Source organism: Manis pentadactyla, chromosome 5, assembly GCF_030020395.1.
Source record: "Manis pentadactyla isolate mManPen7 chromosome 5, mManPen7.hap1, whole genome shotgun sequence".
Taxonomy (NCBI): Eukaryota; Metazoa; Chordata; class Mammalia; order Pholidota; family Manidae; genus Manis; species Manis pentadactyla.
In genome coordinates, this window is record NC_080023.1 from 104,915,355 (window position 1) to 104,932,500 (window position 17,146).

The following is a 17,146-nucleotide window of genomic DNA, read 5'->3' on the forward strand; positions in this document are numbered from 1 at the left end:
TATATAGTCATAGTCATTTTTGGGGTGTCTTGCTATTATTATGTAGAGAAATGATATTGAAGTTAACATGAAAGAAAAATTTGCTTGACAAATTCTCCTCAAGTAAATCCTGCCACTGCCAGGAGAGATCAGTGATACATTTCTTAACCTGGACTTAACAAAACTGTTCAAGTTTCTTAAAAAAAGAAAGGAAGGAAGGAAGAAATGAAGGAAGGCAGGCAGGAAGGAGGGAAGGAAGGAAAAAAGGAGGGAGGGAGGAAGAGGAAAGGAAGGGAAAGGTGGGGTAAAAGGAAGGGAGGAAGGACATTTATTTTCATATGGATTTAGTTTACTAACATAAATAATACTTATCTCCTCACATGTACAAATGGTGCATTTCCTCTTTTGTAAGCCATTTCCTTTTCTTCCTTCCAATGCTGAGTTTCTACACAAATATGTACTGTAATCAGATATGAATAGTAAAGTCACTTTTTTAGCATTCCACCTATTAATGTAAAAAATATAGGAAGAAATCTCAGCTGTTTTGCATTAGATAGTTCATTCAGCCTTGTGAGAAGTTTTGATCTCTGATGTAGCATGACTTTTCAGCTTGTAGAATTTAATGTTATATCACCTTTACATGATTTCCTGAAACTTTAAGATATTCAGCTTTTCCTTCATGGTTTTCCTTTTGTATTTTCATGACATTGTTGAAATACAAACTTTCAGATTACACTTACTTCTTAGATGATAATTACAATAATGCAGACATTCCTAACGTTGTTTGGTGTCATTGCTTTTACTTAAGTGTTTTCATTTATATTTTCACACTTGATCTTCATAACCCAGTAAGTTAACACAGGGCAGGTGTGGTAAGCTCATTGTATGTGTGAGAAAACAAGAGTTGTAGAAAGGTTCAGTGATTTGGACAAGATAGTGAAGCTGTAGCATGTAGAGCCAAACTTTCAATCAGCCTTTCAAGTCCACTGCTCTTTTCACCATATCCTGCTAGCCACCTTATAGTCCATGATCATTTAATGGTCGTGTTCGAGCCTTTGTCTTTAATAGTCTTAGTTGTATACAATTGTGTCTTAGCCAAAAACTTTGCATAATGTTACTTTTCTTTTACACATATTAATGTAATGATGGCAAGTTATATTCTATGATGAGTCCGTTTGTAAATTTTGTTCTGTTCATCTAATTTTTCCCAGTCTTATTTATTCTAAGCAGCATTTCCTGTGACTGGTGATTCCTTCCACAACCCTTCCTGTTTAAAATCCACAAACTAGCACCATCTCTGAATGTATGAGTAATATTATATTAATTTTTACTCACATAGAAGACTTTGAATTGAAAATTTCTTGGGTTCTTTAATTTTTGTCAAAATAATAATGGATGGAAAATACATTAGATCCGTGGCCTCCAGACCCTTGTTTGCTTTTTAGAAATCTTTTGTTCTAGATTCTTATTGGTATAATATTGATAAAAAATAATGATTATGAAAATAATATAAACAAGAGCCATTTTTCCCACATGCTACGTACTGCTAGTTTTTCCGTATATGTTGTCATTGAATCCTTGTATCTGTTCATGAGACTGGATACGTTCCTCCTATTCTACAGAAAAGAAAGCAGGTGAAGTATCCTCAGACAGGTTAACCAACTTGTCCAAAATGGAATGATGATTCTAATTAAACAATCCTTCTTCAGTTTTTTTTGACAATTAATATTCTTGTAGAAAGTCTTTAATTTCTCATGATATGCTTGAGTAGTGCAAATTTGGTCTTACCTATGTCTCATTTGATAGTAGTATATTTATTAAATGCTCAAAGCTCATTGATCTCTGGAAATACAGAAATATTGGAGAAAATGGTTTTTCATTTTACTGAAAGGAAATTAAGTAGGTGTTATTTTGTGACTTCTTTTTTTTTTCTATTTCATTTCTAATTGTTAAATGAGATAGCAGTGATAATATAAAGTTAGAATACTGATTTCGGTCCCTCTTCAGAAGTAATTTTGTTTGAATAATATATCATTATTCTGTCTACCTCTTTATATAGAGATTGTTTATGGAAGTTTTTCTTCCCACCTGATTATCAAGTTCTGAAAGTTTCTGAAATTGCACAGCCCGGGCGACCAAGACAGATCCTTGCTTTTGAACTAAGAATGAATATTATTGCAGATGCTACAATTGACTTGCTGTTTACCAAAAATAGGGTAATTATTGAAATAATATGGTAGAAAATAGTGTTTAAAATTTGAACATTTTTTTCCAGAGTATTTTTCTGGTCACTAGTTCTATCCTTCGATTCCTTTCTATGAGCTCTCCCTTTCCCCCAATAATTATATGTATGTTACTTTCATTAAGTGTCAAATAGTAGACAGAAGTTCATTATTAATAGTAGAACTTCATGCTATAGTGTGGTTATATCTCACCAAATTGTTCTAGTGTGTTTTTGGTGTAAATTTGAACTTTTTGTTCTTAGGAACTTTTAATACCTATTTAATACCATTGAGATTGTATTTTGTCTCTGTGATAATAACTGAAAAGAAAAGATGGGAGTATAATTAAAATAAGTGTTTTATATAAATTATTTTCTTTTGGCAGGAAACAAATGCTGTACATGTAAATGTAGGAGCTGGCTCATATTTAGAAATTAATATTCCAATGACAGTTGAGGAAAATGGTAAGCGGTAATGAATATTCTGTTTTAAATTATTCATAGGAAAATGATATATAAATAATAGCTTGTTAGTCTGTTTAGTCCAACATTAATGGGGTTTTCTTTTTCCAGTTTTCTATTATATTTCAACGTACCTGTAGTTAGGACACTAATTATTACATAATTAAATTATTTGTGCACCTAGAGAGAAGGGAAAAATTTTTAAATCAAGTTAGGTCTTATAATTCTATGCTTTCATTATACCCTATACTTCTCTTTTGTAAGAGTGAGTATAATGTGTGTAGCATATGTTTTTCCTGTTATTCTTTGGTTCTGTGAGAGCAGGTGCTATATTTTTATTTTTACCAATACAGACTTGGTGCTGAACATAGCTGGCATGTGGTGTATGAGCAGTGATTGACTGAATGACTAATAGGCTTTGTTTTAGGTTGTATTATTAGTAGATTTTGCCAGGGAATAAGCAGGGTACTTTGAATACCATACCATTAAAAAAGTAAACATTTCCTGTTGAAAATATTAAATAATGCCCTGATAGCTATAGTTTCATCTAAGCTGAGACAATCTGGTTCATTATGTATTTGAAATTTGGACTTTGAATCAAGTTAATCAAGAACGTGATTAAATACTTCTTGTTTGATTTATCAAAATGTTATATATCCTTCTTCATTTTCCTTCTTTCTATCCTCTTACTACATTTGTAACTGAGAGCAATTAAAATTAAATTCTACTTTATTCATTTTCTTGGGAGTGCAGAGAATAGGAACTTAACTGTATGTTTTAATCACTAGCCAGCAATGTTACTATTGCTAACTATAATTAGAGTAATTTTCATATCATTCTTTGCTGTCTTTTCTTGTTTGTGTCACTTGTTTTGTTGCTAGTGTAAGAATAAAGCAGGTGGATTTAACAGCTTGCATAAACAGGTAGCAGTCGGGTCTGCCTGCTTAGGTGATCAATGGAAACTGACTGAGAATGGTATAGTGCACCTTTTCCCCCTGAGTCTTGAAGCAGATGCATGAGTTTTTCTAGGTCTGTTGGATTCAGAGTAGTCAGTTGTAAAGAGCATCTTTTAGGAAAGCCTTCATTAAAGAGATATAATAGTGGGGGAAGGTAACTGGGGCTTGCACAAAATTGAGAATGGTTTAGTTAAGTGAATGCTTCTGCCATTTTTAAACTGATCGTGTACATAGGAAATAATCTTTGTATAAAATGTTTTTGTACAGTTATTGTTACATTAGAAAAAAGGGGTTACCTGAGGGCTTAGGGGATCAATAGCTTGAGCACACCTATAACGAATTCATGGGAAGTGCCCCAGCACACTGCTTATGGAACTCTGAGTAAGCCCAGAGGTCTAAGAAAAGCCCAGTTGGATTCTTGGGACAGGCTAGGTATTTTCTAAGATGACTGTCTGAGGGGGAAAAATAGACTTAGGTCTTAGTCTTAGAACTTTTCTGCTTTTGTTCAGAATGGGGCTTTGTTGTTTGGTTATCTGTCATTACATAAGAATAGCTTGTGTTTAGAAACTGTTATTACATAAGGAAAAAGGTTCAGAGTATTTCACTTCTTTTCTTGATGGGATACCCTTCTATGGACACTAACTCTATGATCATTAGTATATGGCTAGTTCAGCATGCATCCTGTTCTGTTTTTTTTTTTTTCAAACACCTGGATCTCTGAAAAAAGTTTTAAGTATATTTGAGTACATTTCTTGTTGTCCCTTGGTTATAGTCTAAAACCTGAGTCTCTTTTTCCCCCTCAAACTGTCATCTTAAAAAATACCTAATCTTTCCCAAGAACCCAACTGGGCTTTCCTTGCATCCTTGGTCTCACTCAGAGTGTTCCTCAAGCAGTGAGTGTGCTGCGGCACTTCCCATGATGAGAATATGTCCTGTTGGGTTAGTGGAAGGATAGTCATGAAAGCTATCTTAAATAGCTGAAAACTATCTTTTAGAGAATAGACTTGTATTTTGCATAGGAAAGCAAAATCAGGATAGACATTATATGAAGATGGAACTTTCTTCCTTCAGAGCTGTCCAAAATAAGAAAGGTCACCTATTAGATAGCAAGTCCCTATCACTGGGGTGTATTTAAATAGCAACTGACCACTATTTTTTGGATTGTAGTGGGAGTTGTTTCCAGCCCAAAATTTTCAATTATATGTGTGTGTGTGTGTGTGTGTGTGTGTGTGTGTGTGTTGTGTATTTAGGTTTTTAATTTTTATGTTTTGACTTATTAGGTTATACACCTGCAGTTAAAGGACAACTCTTACATGTTGATGCCACTACCAGCATGCAGTACCGGACCCTTTTAGAAGCAGAAATGTTAGCAGTAAGTGTAGAGTATATGATGATGTGTGTACATGCATAAAGTATGAATTTGGTTTTAATTTTTTAATATGAAACTTTAATGACTGGGAGGTCATCAAATGGTCCATCACCAGGTGCTCTTGGGCCTATTTTGGGGAAGAAGAGTAGATTCCAGAGTCATGGCCTCCCTTTGGCATCTCATCTGTCTGTTGCTGTACATCTCGTGTGGGGAAAGTGAATATAAGGCAATGTTACATGAGTTTTTGGCCATTCAAAATGTGGAAAGTTGTTAGAATATTGTTGGGTTTTTCATTTAAGTATCACTGATATATAATTTTATGTTTGTTTCAAATATACAATACAGTGGTTCAACAGTTACCCATATTATTAAATCCTTACCCCATCTAGTACAGTTACTATCTGTCAACTTAGAAAGATGTTACGGAATCATTGACTATATTCTCCATGCTGTACTACTGTTCCCATGACCAACTTATATTTTGATTGTAGATTATTGTGTCCCTTTATCCCCTTCACCCTACCCCACCCACCCACCCCAACCCCTCTGCCTTGGTAACCTCATCTCTTCTTGGTGTCTATGAGTCTACTGCTATTTTGTTCCTCCATTTTGCTTTGTTTGTGTATTCCACAAATAAGTGAAATCATATGGTATTGTCTTTCTCTATCTGGTTTATTTCACTGAGCATAATGCCCTCTAGGTTTATCCATGTAGTTGCAAATTGCAGGGTTATTTTTCTTTTTATGGCTAAATAATATTCCATTGTGTGTAAGTACCACCTCTTTTTTATCCATTTATATCTTGATGGACACTTAGGTTGTTTCCATATTTTGGCTATTGTAAATAATGCGGTGATAAACACAGGGGTGCATATATCTTTTTGAATCAGGGATTTTGTTTACCTTAGGTAAATTCCTAGAAATAGAATTACTGGGTCCTATGGTATTTCTGTTTGTAGTTTTTTAAAGAACCTCCACACTGCTTTTCCACAGTGGCTAGACAATTTACATTCCCACCAACATTATAGGAGAGTTCACATTTCTCTGTATCCTCACCAACATTTGTTATTTCTTATTTCTTGTCCTTTGGATAGTGGCCATTCTAACTGGTGTGAGGTGATATATCATTGTGGTTTTAATTTGCATTTCCCTGATGATTAGTGATGTGGAGCATCTTTTCATGTGCCAGTTGGCCATCTGTGTGTCTTCTTTGGAGAAGTGTCTGTTTAGGTCCTCCACCCATTTTTTAAATCAGGTTATTTGTTTTTTGGGTATTGAGGCATATGAGTTCTTTATATATTTTGGATGTTAACCCTACCCCCATTATCAGATGAATCATTTACAAATATATTCTTCCATACTGTAGGATGCCTTTTTGTTCTGCTGATGGTGTCCTTTGCTGTACAGAAGCTTTTTAAAAAAGTTTGATGTAGTGTCCCACTTGTTCATTTTTTATTTTGTTTCCCTTGCATGGGGAATTTGTCCACGAAAAAATTGTTCATGCTTATATTCAAGGGATTAGAATTTATTTTTATACTTCATTGTTTAGATAGACTAACTCTCTTCTATGCTGTAAATAAAATAATTTTTTACTATGTATTTTCTGGCCCCTTTGGATTCTTTTTCAGGGCTTAATAAATCATTGTGCTTGTTACTTGATGAATAAAGTAAAAAGGAAGACAATCTTATTGATACCCTGGATTACTTCCTGTTAGACACAGAAAAAAATGTAAATGCTCATGATTAAAACTGAAGATTGGCAGCTAATTAATCAAGTAGATAATTATTTTATATCAGGGACAACAACAATAATAGCAGAAGCCTCTGTGGGATGACTGATGTCAGGAAGGGTTCTTCTATGTAAATGGGACCATTAGGTCCTTAATTGCTTGTCTAAACAAGCATATTTACACATTCATGCGTACATACATTAAGAAATTTTTACAATTACCAAGAATATATGAAATGCCATAAAAATATATTAAACTGGCATATTCAACATTTTAATGAATTTCTAAGCTATTGCTCATAAATAGTGCTGTGCAGTTCCTGGTCAGGCAGCCCTTGCCTTTGCAGAATTGCCAAGTGTTAGCAGGTGGACTGTAGCACAAAACACTATGTCAGATGCATAACCACTGTGCTGTCTAATTGGATTCCAGCAGCTATTTTCGGTCAAACTTCTTTGTGACAGTATGCATTGCATTACACACTCCCTTACCCTGAGCTTCTCACTTAACAGATTAGGCATAAGGAGGAATTAAGAACATTGGCTGTTACTGGTAGTTTAACTAGAGAATAGTAGCAAAACTGTGGCCTGATTTTTCTTAAAGTTTTTGATCATATCTTGGCTTAGTATTTGAAGGAGCTGGACGTAACCCATGGATATTGACCTTTAGCCATATCAATATTAAAATCTTGAAGGAACCTTCTGTTCTGCTCAGTAGGAAAGTAAGTTTTAATTACTCACCAGTGTATGTGAGTTCATTTCTAATGCTGTTCACACAATGTCACATTTTAAGCTCTAATATTTTTACTTAACATTTGATTTGCAGTTCCACATCAACGCCAGCTATCCCCGAATATGGAATATGCCACAGATGTGGCAGTGTGAATTAGAGGTTTATAAAGCCACCTACCACTTCATCTTTGCCCAGAAGAACTTCTTTGCAGGTAATTTTCTGGTAATTATAAATACAATGAGATTTATCTCAGTGAACTTGTTTATATTCAGTAAGTTTGCTTTTAGATTTAACTTAAAGATATGATCATACATTTCATGCTTTCCTACTTTTACACTTCTCTTTTTGGGCCTGGAATATGAGAGGGAAAAACTTAAATGTAGATATTTTATGTTTCCTCCTAACCCAAACATGGAAAATGTGAACCCCAAATTGATCAGCTCAGGCTGCTGCTTGGTGTCAGTCTAGTGGGGGTTAAGATGGGGAAGCTCAATCAACTTCTTTCTCTTCCTGAATTAGGCATCAGCATGGTTTCATTATTTTGTTTTAGTTACTGTAATCCACAAACATTATATTCAAATAGTCACATATGTTATCTTCCTATTTGGAGGACCTGCCTAACCCTTTTCTGTTGGTATGTATAATCGAGGTAATGCTATCATTAGTTGGAAAAAATTCCTTTATTTCTTGCAGCATATTATGATAGCTGCTCATATTTCAAAACATGGGAACATGTACTCTTGGTTTCTGAATATTACTACATAAAAATAAATAGCATCTAAGGAGCCTTCTTGTAAAAAGTTTAGCCAAAGAAAGTGGGTCTGATTTGCCAGGTTCTAATATTTGCTTGACTGATTATTACATTTATCCATCCATCTACCAGTTATTTACAGGCATCTGGTCTGTGCTGAGTACTGTTACATATTTGGGGGAATAATGTCACTAAGGTATTCACAGGTAGTCCTGTCCTGACATTACTTTCTAGCCATATTATGTTGACCACATCACTTAATTGTTTAAACTTCAGTTTCCTTATTAGTGAAATAGGAATAACAGTTTCTACCCTAATTTTGCTATTGCTAGGTTTTTGGCCTTTTATAGTACCATTACTACAATGCGCTCCATCCTAAGTCTTTTATATTTGTTTTCCAGTTGCTTGGGGACTAGATAGAGTACTTCTGCATTCTTGAAGTTATATAATTCTCCAAGGCCTCAGTAGTAGAAATTTTGGCAAGTGAAACTTTTGTCACTGAAACAGAAAATTGGAGGAGTACTGTTCAATTCAAATTTATGAAAAAATAATAGCTAAAACTTATAGTGTGTATAATGTGTCTGTCTCTGTTCTAAGTGATTTGCATATATTGCAGAATCCTCATAATTCTCTGAGATCATCTGTTATTATCAGTATTCTTATTTTACAGATGAGGAAAGTGAGTTAGAGTGGTCAGTCAATTTGTCCAAGGTCCCACGACTAATGAGTTTGTCAAACTAGGATTCCAACCCAAGTAGTCTGGCTCAGGAGTCTGTTTAGATATAGCTTCTTCAACAATAACCTTTTCCCTCTCACTTAAGATTTTACAATTTTAACTTTGAAATAGATTATTATTTTCAAGCATTTAATCCTTCACCATTATTTTTCCTTCAGACATTTCACATCCTCGAACTCTGGCAGTTCTAAGAATAGTTGGAATAGAAGTATAAATTCCTCAGTATTTAATTTTTTTTTTTTTTTTTGTAGAAGCACCCTCATTTAGAAAGAGTATTGTATTAGTTACTTTTAAACAGCCAAGTACTCTTTCCTAAATTATAACTATGTTTTCCCTAAATTATTTTCTTTCTCTAAATCTAGTCTTCATGCTTATGCCTGTTGGAATTCACTGTGTATTTCCTAAAATTTATTTGAAGTAATTTAAAGCGATAAAGTACACGACTTAAGTTCTTACCTCCCAGATTTAACAGCTGTAACTTCCAGTCATAATTCTTGTGTTGCTTACTAGAATCCTTTAAAAAACTTATTTATTCTTTAAAAAGTTTGATTACCAGAGAGTAATAATTGTTTAGGAATGAATATACATAGTCATAGTGTTTGAACTGCCTTTCTCTTTTCTCAGTTTTATATTTCTCTATTGATGGAATTCTGCAGAAAATCATTCTGTTTAGTGTGAGAGAATGCTAATATTCAACAGCCATTCTCATGCCAATTATTAGTGACATAAAATTCTTCTTAGGAGATTTCATTGTGAGACAAAGATAGTTTCGTGATAAATATAATATAGACTCTCAAGAATGGAAAATGTAAGAGAAAGACAGAAGTGAAATCTCTTCTGGGAGTAATGAAATTCAATGAGATTTATTCTGAAAAGGGGGAGAAGAAATAACTGTATTGCAAAGCTGCAGCACCAGTTGACTGACATTTTAGAGGGCATTTACTGAAGACTATAATTGTAAAGTGAGTTATAGGTGAGTTTTTTCCAGACTAACATTTATTACCAACCTAATAATTTTAAAAATTTGTTGTCTAAATGAGTAAGGCAGTCATCAAGAAAGTGCTTCCTTTTATCAAATCAAGTTATTTGATAAGACCATCTGGTAATGAGAGCAGCTTTTGGTTTTGAGAGAAATACATATTATAAATAGTTGTTAAGATTCCTAGTAGAAATATTTTATTGTCATTTTTAATATGTATCAGTAAAGATAATACATAAGCTGGTATGGAAACTATATTGGGGAATATGTTGAATTTCAAATAAAGAGAAACTAATAAGACTTGTGAAAATAGAAATTGGCTGATAATTTTATAAAATTACATTGGTTTCCTGAGATGATTAGTAGATTATTTGAATTTGTGTTTATTTTAGTAGCAATTATATCTGAATCATTTAACTCACCAAAGTGTAAAGTAGATAAATAAAGTAGATAAATAACTCACCAAAGATAAAGCAACCTATATAAGTTGAAAGTCTCCTTTAAATAATGATTCAAAACAAATATGAACCATAATCTCAGTTCACACAGAACTTACAGGCATATTGCTTAAAGGCATAAGTCTTGTTTTTGCACTAGACTTGGACAAGTGAAACAATACAAAAGAGCATATAGAGTGCAACATGAATTGTGAAATTAACAAATGCATGTGACTAAGACATGAATACAGAGGAAATCACTATGTTGATAAAGTAAAACTGCATCTTTTTGTTGATATATTAAGCTACATCATATTAATATTAATATAAATTAGTATTGACATTGGTATTAACTGTATTTCCTTGCCATTTCATTAACAGAGGAATTTCTAATGTATGTGCACAATTTCTAATTTCTGTACATTGCAGCCAAATTTTTAATGAGTTCCATATATTAAGGTAAATTTGACTTCTGATTGCACAGCTGAATCTGTTATTTTCAAATTAAAGGTCAAAAATTTAAAGAAAACTACTTTAAATATTTAATTGTTTACCTATTATTTTCTTAGAAATAATTTAATAAATGCTACCATTTATAGAGTGTTTACCCTGTGGCAATTACTCTGGTAAAATTTCACAGTTCATCATCTCAATTTCCACGATAAGTCTGTAAAGTTGTCCCCATTTTGTAAAAGAGAAAACTGATAGCACTTAAGTCATTTGTTCAAGATTACATTGCTAGTAAAATGGTAAAGCCAGAATTTAAGTGGAGGACTATCTGGTGTCAAAGTCTGTGCTGTGACTATTCTGTTTCCATTGTTTCTCTCACATACACACATTTCTAATTTTATGTGCATAGCACTATATTATGTATGGTAAGTCTACAAAGATGAGCTTGACACCTATGGGAGGAGGCCATTTATTGAAAGATATTATTGCTAGATGTATACAAGGCATGTACATGATGTGAATGCCAGAAGAAGTAGAGGAAACCACTGTGATAGATCAGGGCTAACATCTTTATATGAGGAGCTTTTGCCTACTGAGGTTAAAAAAAAAATTAAGATACCAAGAATAAGCAGACTAAGTATATGAACATAATTTAAAAAGCAACAATTAAACCATAAAAATCAATACAATAACTCACAGTCAACAAAGGTGACTGACTGTAAATTCTGAAAAGGCAAAGTCTGTTTTGTTCACCATTGTATTCCCAGCATCTAGAACAGAGTATGGCACACAATAAGACAGTCTATAGTATATGTTTAATGAATAAAACAACATGAAAAAAATGTTCAACCCTACTTGTAATTAAGAAATTCAACTAAAGTGAGTTGCCATTTTTCAAATAGCAATTATTAAGCCACACCTTCAGAGAGAGAAAGGAGTAGAGAAAAATATAATATAGAAGAGTATACAATGTAATAGATTATCTAGCTACTCTTGGAAAGCAATTCTGTAATTTATGATAACTTTGAGAAAATTCATAAACTTTGATCTAGTATTCCACTTCAGGAGTCTATATTGACAAAGTAATCCAGAATATATAAAATACCTTGCACAAAAATACACATCATGTTATATAACAAAAATTAGGAAGGAGTCTAAATATCCATATATAGTAAATTGTTAAGTATATCTTAAATCTCTCTAAGGAACTGTTATTAAACTCTTTGTTAATGCCTGTAAAATGACATGGAAAAGTTTTGGATTCAGTGACAAAAAGCAATGTATAAAATGTGCATCTACGCAGAGAACCAGGGCCCCGTTCTTTCCGTGTCAGCTGGAGGTGGGGGAGATGAGCCAGAGGACACGCAGCTGCTCCTTAAGGCCTCAGCCACGCGGCACAATGTCTCCTGCTGTGCTCCTCTGGGGAGAACCAGCCAGGGCCAAAAAAAAAAATGTGCATCTATGATACTATAAAGTCTACATAGGGAAAAAAACTAGAAGGAACATATCCACAATGTTGAATATGTGGACAGTGGACTAGCAGATGATATTTTTCCTTTTTTTCATCTTCTAAATTTTCTTTTTAAAATAATAGATATATGAAATGCATAATTGTTTTTAATTTGGAACAATGATTAGTAAGTAAACATCTATTTACTATTAGATAAGTTAGCTATATCTTAATTACCTTTTAATATTTCAGTATAAAAGTTCTTTTTAGTTGCAAAAGAAAAATTAATTTTGTATGGTGTTAGAATCTTTACATTTTGTTTTCTGAATTTGTTAATTTTACTTCTGTCTCTCACCCCAATAATTTAGATTTAATTCAAGACTGGTCCCAGTGATAGTGCTCCAGATATTTTTTCATTTGTTCCTTATACATGGAATTTTAAAATCATGTTTCATCAATTTGAAATGATTTGGGTGGCTAATCAACACAATTGGATTGACTGTTCCACTAAACAACAGGAAAATGGTAAGAATTTTTACAAGTTAGGTTAAATATTCTGTTCATTAAAACAAATACTAACAAAAAAAATTGGTATTGATTTTGTAATTGTAGTAGATACTGTAATTGATCTTTTTTCTATTGGGAGTCTCTCAGAGAGCTACTTCAGAGTTTGTATTGAACTAAGCATACTGTCTTTTGCTTAGGTGTGTATTTGAGGCAATTTTAATTATTCAAAATTTTAATTAAGTCAAAAATAAATTTCCTTTTCTTTTCCTTTTTTGTAGTGTATCTGTCAGCCTGTGGGGAAACACTAAACATTGATTTCTCTTTGCCTTTTACAGACTTTGTTCCAGCTACATGCAATACCAAATTCTCTTTAAGAGTACGTATAATTGGATGCGTTGTTTATTCCATCAGTTTATCTTTACTATTCCCTGCCGATCCCATTGTCACCCGAAGTATTTTAGCTTTCCTCTGTTTACTAAATTTAGTGTCACAGAATTGCTTCTGTTTTTTTTGTAGTTAACTCTAATGTTCTGCCATTGTCCTAAGTTTCCCAACAGAAGTTGGAACAATGATTTTAAAAAAATTCCCTGAATTTATTATTTTCTTACAGCACATTTCTAACCTCTGTGGCTAATCTCTATGTTCTTTTAAAAACCGCTTCTAACTCCAGTGTTTACTTTGTGTAAATTGGATATTATGCTTTCCTATTTTTCATTCCTAATTGTAATTGTTAATTCAAGAAGTAACCACAAATACCTTTCTTCTTTTCATCTAGAAGCCAGCTCTTATGAATTCAGAGTTTTGTAGAACACCTAACTTAGCACATGGTAGTTGTAGTATTGATGGTGGCTATTGTGGTGAAAAGAGCAACAATAATAAGAGCAGCCAACACCTATTAAACAGTTTCTATGTCAGACAGTATTCTAAGTGCTTTTTATGTAGCAACTCATCTAATTCTCAGAACAGCCTTCTTGAGATAGTTGTTAACTCCATTTATGGGATAGGAAATTGGGGAGCCTAGTTTATGTGATTTTTCATGTAGCTAGTAAGTGGCTGACTTTAAATTTGACCACAAGCAATAGAGTTTAAGGCTCTTTTAACCTCTCTATTATGCTGCCTGTTAAGAAACCAAGCATCAAGATTAATGATTAACAAGATTAACAAAGATAAAGGGCCCTGAAAGGAAAAAAGTGAAGCCAAATGAAGATCCTTTGAAACACCAATTCATAATTCTTAAAAGCCAGTTGAGGAAACAAGACTTACTGGAATCAAGACACATTCATATTTTAAAAGTTAATAAAAATACAGAACACATCCAAAAGGGGAACCCTCCTATACTGCTGGTGGGAATGTAAATTAGTTCAACCATTGTGGAAAGCAGTATGGAGGTTCCTCAAAAAGGTCAAAATAGAAATAACATTTGACCCAGGAATTCCACTTCTAGGAATTTACCCTAAGGATGCAGCAACCCAGTTTGAAAAAGACATATGCACCCCTATATTTATCTCAGCACTATTTACAACAGCCAAGAAATGGAAGCGACCTAAGTGTCCATCAGTAGATGAATGGATAAAGAAGATGTGGTACATATACACAATGGCATATTGTTCAGCCATAAGAAGAAAACAAATCCTACCATTTGCAACAGCATGGACAGAGCTAGAGGGTATTATGCTTAGTGAAATAAGCCAGGCGGAGAAAGACAAGTACCAAATGATTTCACTGATATGTGGAGTATAAGAACAAAGAAAAACTGAAGGAACAAAACAGCAGCAGATTCCCAGAACCCAAGAATGGACTAACAGTTACCAAAGGGAAAGGGACTGGGGAGGATGGGTGGGAAGGGAGGGATAAAGGTGGGGAAAAAGAAAGGGAACATTACAATTAGCATGTATAATGTGGGGGTGTGGTATAGGGAGGGATGTGCAGCACAGAGAAGACAAGTAGTCATTCTACAACATCTTAGTATGCTGATGGACAGTGACTGTAATGGGGTTTGTAGGGGAGACTTGGTGAAGGGGGGAGCCTAGTAAACATAATGTTCTTCACATAATTGTAGATTAATGATAACAAAAAAAATACAGAACACATTCTATCTGAGCTTAATATTAATGACAGGATTTTTTATTTTTATTTTTATTTTTTACTGAGTTACTTGTGACATATCCACAGATACCCATGAATGATAATCTTTTTACTGTTTTGTGGAAACTGATGTTTATTTATTTCTTGGTTTCTTTCTAATCAGAATTGCTTTAGTCAATATAAAACCTTATTCCAGTTATTAACCTGACTGTTCAATGAAAAATTTGCCTTTTGAAATTTGTTATTTTCTTTCAAATTTATTCTCCAGATTATTATAGATAGATTTGGTTGTAAATAGTAATCTAACATGTTTATGTACTTATTTTATTACTTTGGGTCATTATAAATTATTTTTTAGGGAGAAGATGTGGATCTTCATTTGTTTCTACCAGATTGCCACCCTAGTAAATATTCATTATTTATGTTGGTAAAGAATTGCCATCCAAATAAAACAACTCATGATACTGGTATTCCTGCTGAGTGCCAGAGTGGTCAGAAAACAGTTAAACCAAAATGGCGGAACATTACTCAAGAAAAGTGAGTACATAAAATTTGTCTTCTGAGTATTTTGTGTTAATATGTGGAGACCTCTACCCTTCTGATCTGTCAAAGAATAATAATAAGATCATTTGTAATTGCTTTTTGTATACAATTAAAGGAATAAGCATTTGACTAGAAACTCTATTTTTTATTCTTCAAAGATCTGGTTGGGTTGAGTGCTGGACTGTCCCAAGTGTCATGCTTACAATTGATTATACATGGCATCCAATTTACCCACAAAAAGCAGATGAACAGCTAAAACAATCACGTAAGAGCTTTTATATAATTAATTTGTACTTTGAAACATCTAATGTTATGATTGACAGTCATCAAATATACAAGAAAGGGATACAGATATTTTGGAAATGCATTATATTTTGGCATAATTATATACATTTAAAATGTTTTAAGGATTTGATGTAATTATAGCTAACTTTAATTAAGCATTTACCATTTATCAAATACTAGGTGTAGTTTTTTCCTGGTTTACATTACCTCATTTAATCCTTACAACAACTCTATGAGATGGATATTATTATTACAATTATTGTAGAGTTGAGAAAATATGCTCAGAAAAAGTACATAATTTTCTAAATGTCTGCCAACCTAGAAGCAGTGGAGCTGGAATAGCAAAGTGTATGAGAATCTGTGTATTTAAAGTGGTTGATCTTGTGAAATACTAGTTTCTGTAATGCATTTTTGACACCTGTCATTTCATATCATAGTTTCCCTGAAACTTATGTGCCCTATTACTGGGATTCAAAATGGAATAAGAGCCAAGCAATATATAAATATTTAAATTTTTCCAATTCAGTTTTAAAGAATAGTTTTAATAATTGTTCTTATGCATAAAACCTTGATACCGTCACATTGTATTTGAATAGTTGTTACATGAAAACAACTTTGTATTTTAATGCCCAAGTATATATAGTTAGAGCCAAATTGTGACCCAAATTTATATTGCAGGGACCTGATGAAAATGTTGTCTTTGTTAACGGGAATTTTTCATTCGTTCTGTGCAGTCTGATTTGTGTATTTCTACACATATTTTAATAAAGTCTATCTCTCTTGAATTTTTCATTATTCTTTCAAGTCTATGTTCATTATGCACTAGAGATACTATATCAAGGTTAGCTGCTTTCATGAAAATCTGCAAAATAGAATTTTTCAGTGAATAGTTCCTTCAAGAACTTCTAAAAGGTACTTTCCTCCCCCTTCCAATCATTATTGTTTTTTTTCTCAAAATTTTCTAGTGTCAGAAATGGAAGAAACAACGCTATGTGTATTAAGGCCATCCCAGAAAACATCAGACAGAGTTGTTCCTTCTCCCTCTACTTCTTCACGTCCACCTGTTGATCCCTCAGAGCTTCCACCTGATAAACTTCATGTGGAAATGGAGCTTTCCCCAGATTCTCAGATAACTCTCTACGGACCTCTGTTAAATGCCTTTTTATGTATAAAGGTATGATTTTTAAAAGAACTTACATATTTGCAAATGTAGGTAAAGCAGTTAATATCTAATCGAAATTGAGTCCATTCAAAATAGTCAGTTGGATGATTTAAAGTTTTTGAGGATGTATTATATATGTTGACGAGACCTGTGGCACTAGACTCAATTACAAAATTATTTATCAAAAATAGTGTACTTCTCAGTTCAGTCTTTTTTTTTTTAGGATTTAGAATGTTCTAGAATCTGTTCTCAAAGAGATAAGATAGAGGGATATTTCAGGGTAGGCATATATGTGAACAAATTTTAACACATTGTA

At 33.2% G+C, this 17,146-nt stretch overlaps 1 protein-coding gene across 1 annotated transcript in view; it reads left to right on the forward strand.

Moving 5' to 3' along the window:
- The window catches only part of LOC118928599 (bridge-like lipid transfer protein family member 1), a 179,059-nt gene that overhangs the window by 9,237 nt on the left and 152,676 nt on the right, over positions 1 to 17,146 (forward strand). The window contains 10 exon segments of the mRNA XM_057503269.1: positions 2,039 to 2,195; positions 2,587 to 2,665; positions 4,899 to 4,990; positions 7,539 to 7,656; positions 12,617 to 12,636; positions 12,638 to 12,773; positions 13,034 to 13,131; positions 15,199 to 15,377; positions 15,542 to 15,648; positions 16,634 to 16,842. Of these exon segments, the coding sequence (XP_057359252.1) occupies positions 2,039 to 2,195; positions 2,587 to 2,665; positions 4,899 to 4,990; positions 7,539 to 7,656; positions 12,617 to 12,636; positions 12,638 to 12,773; positions 13,034 to 13,131; positions 15,199 to 15,377; positions 15,542 to 15,648; positions 16,634 to 16,842 (1,195 nt within the window).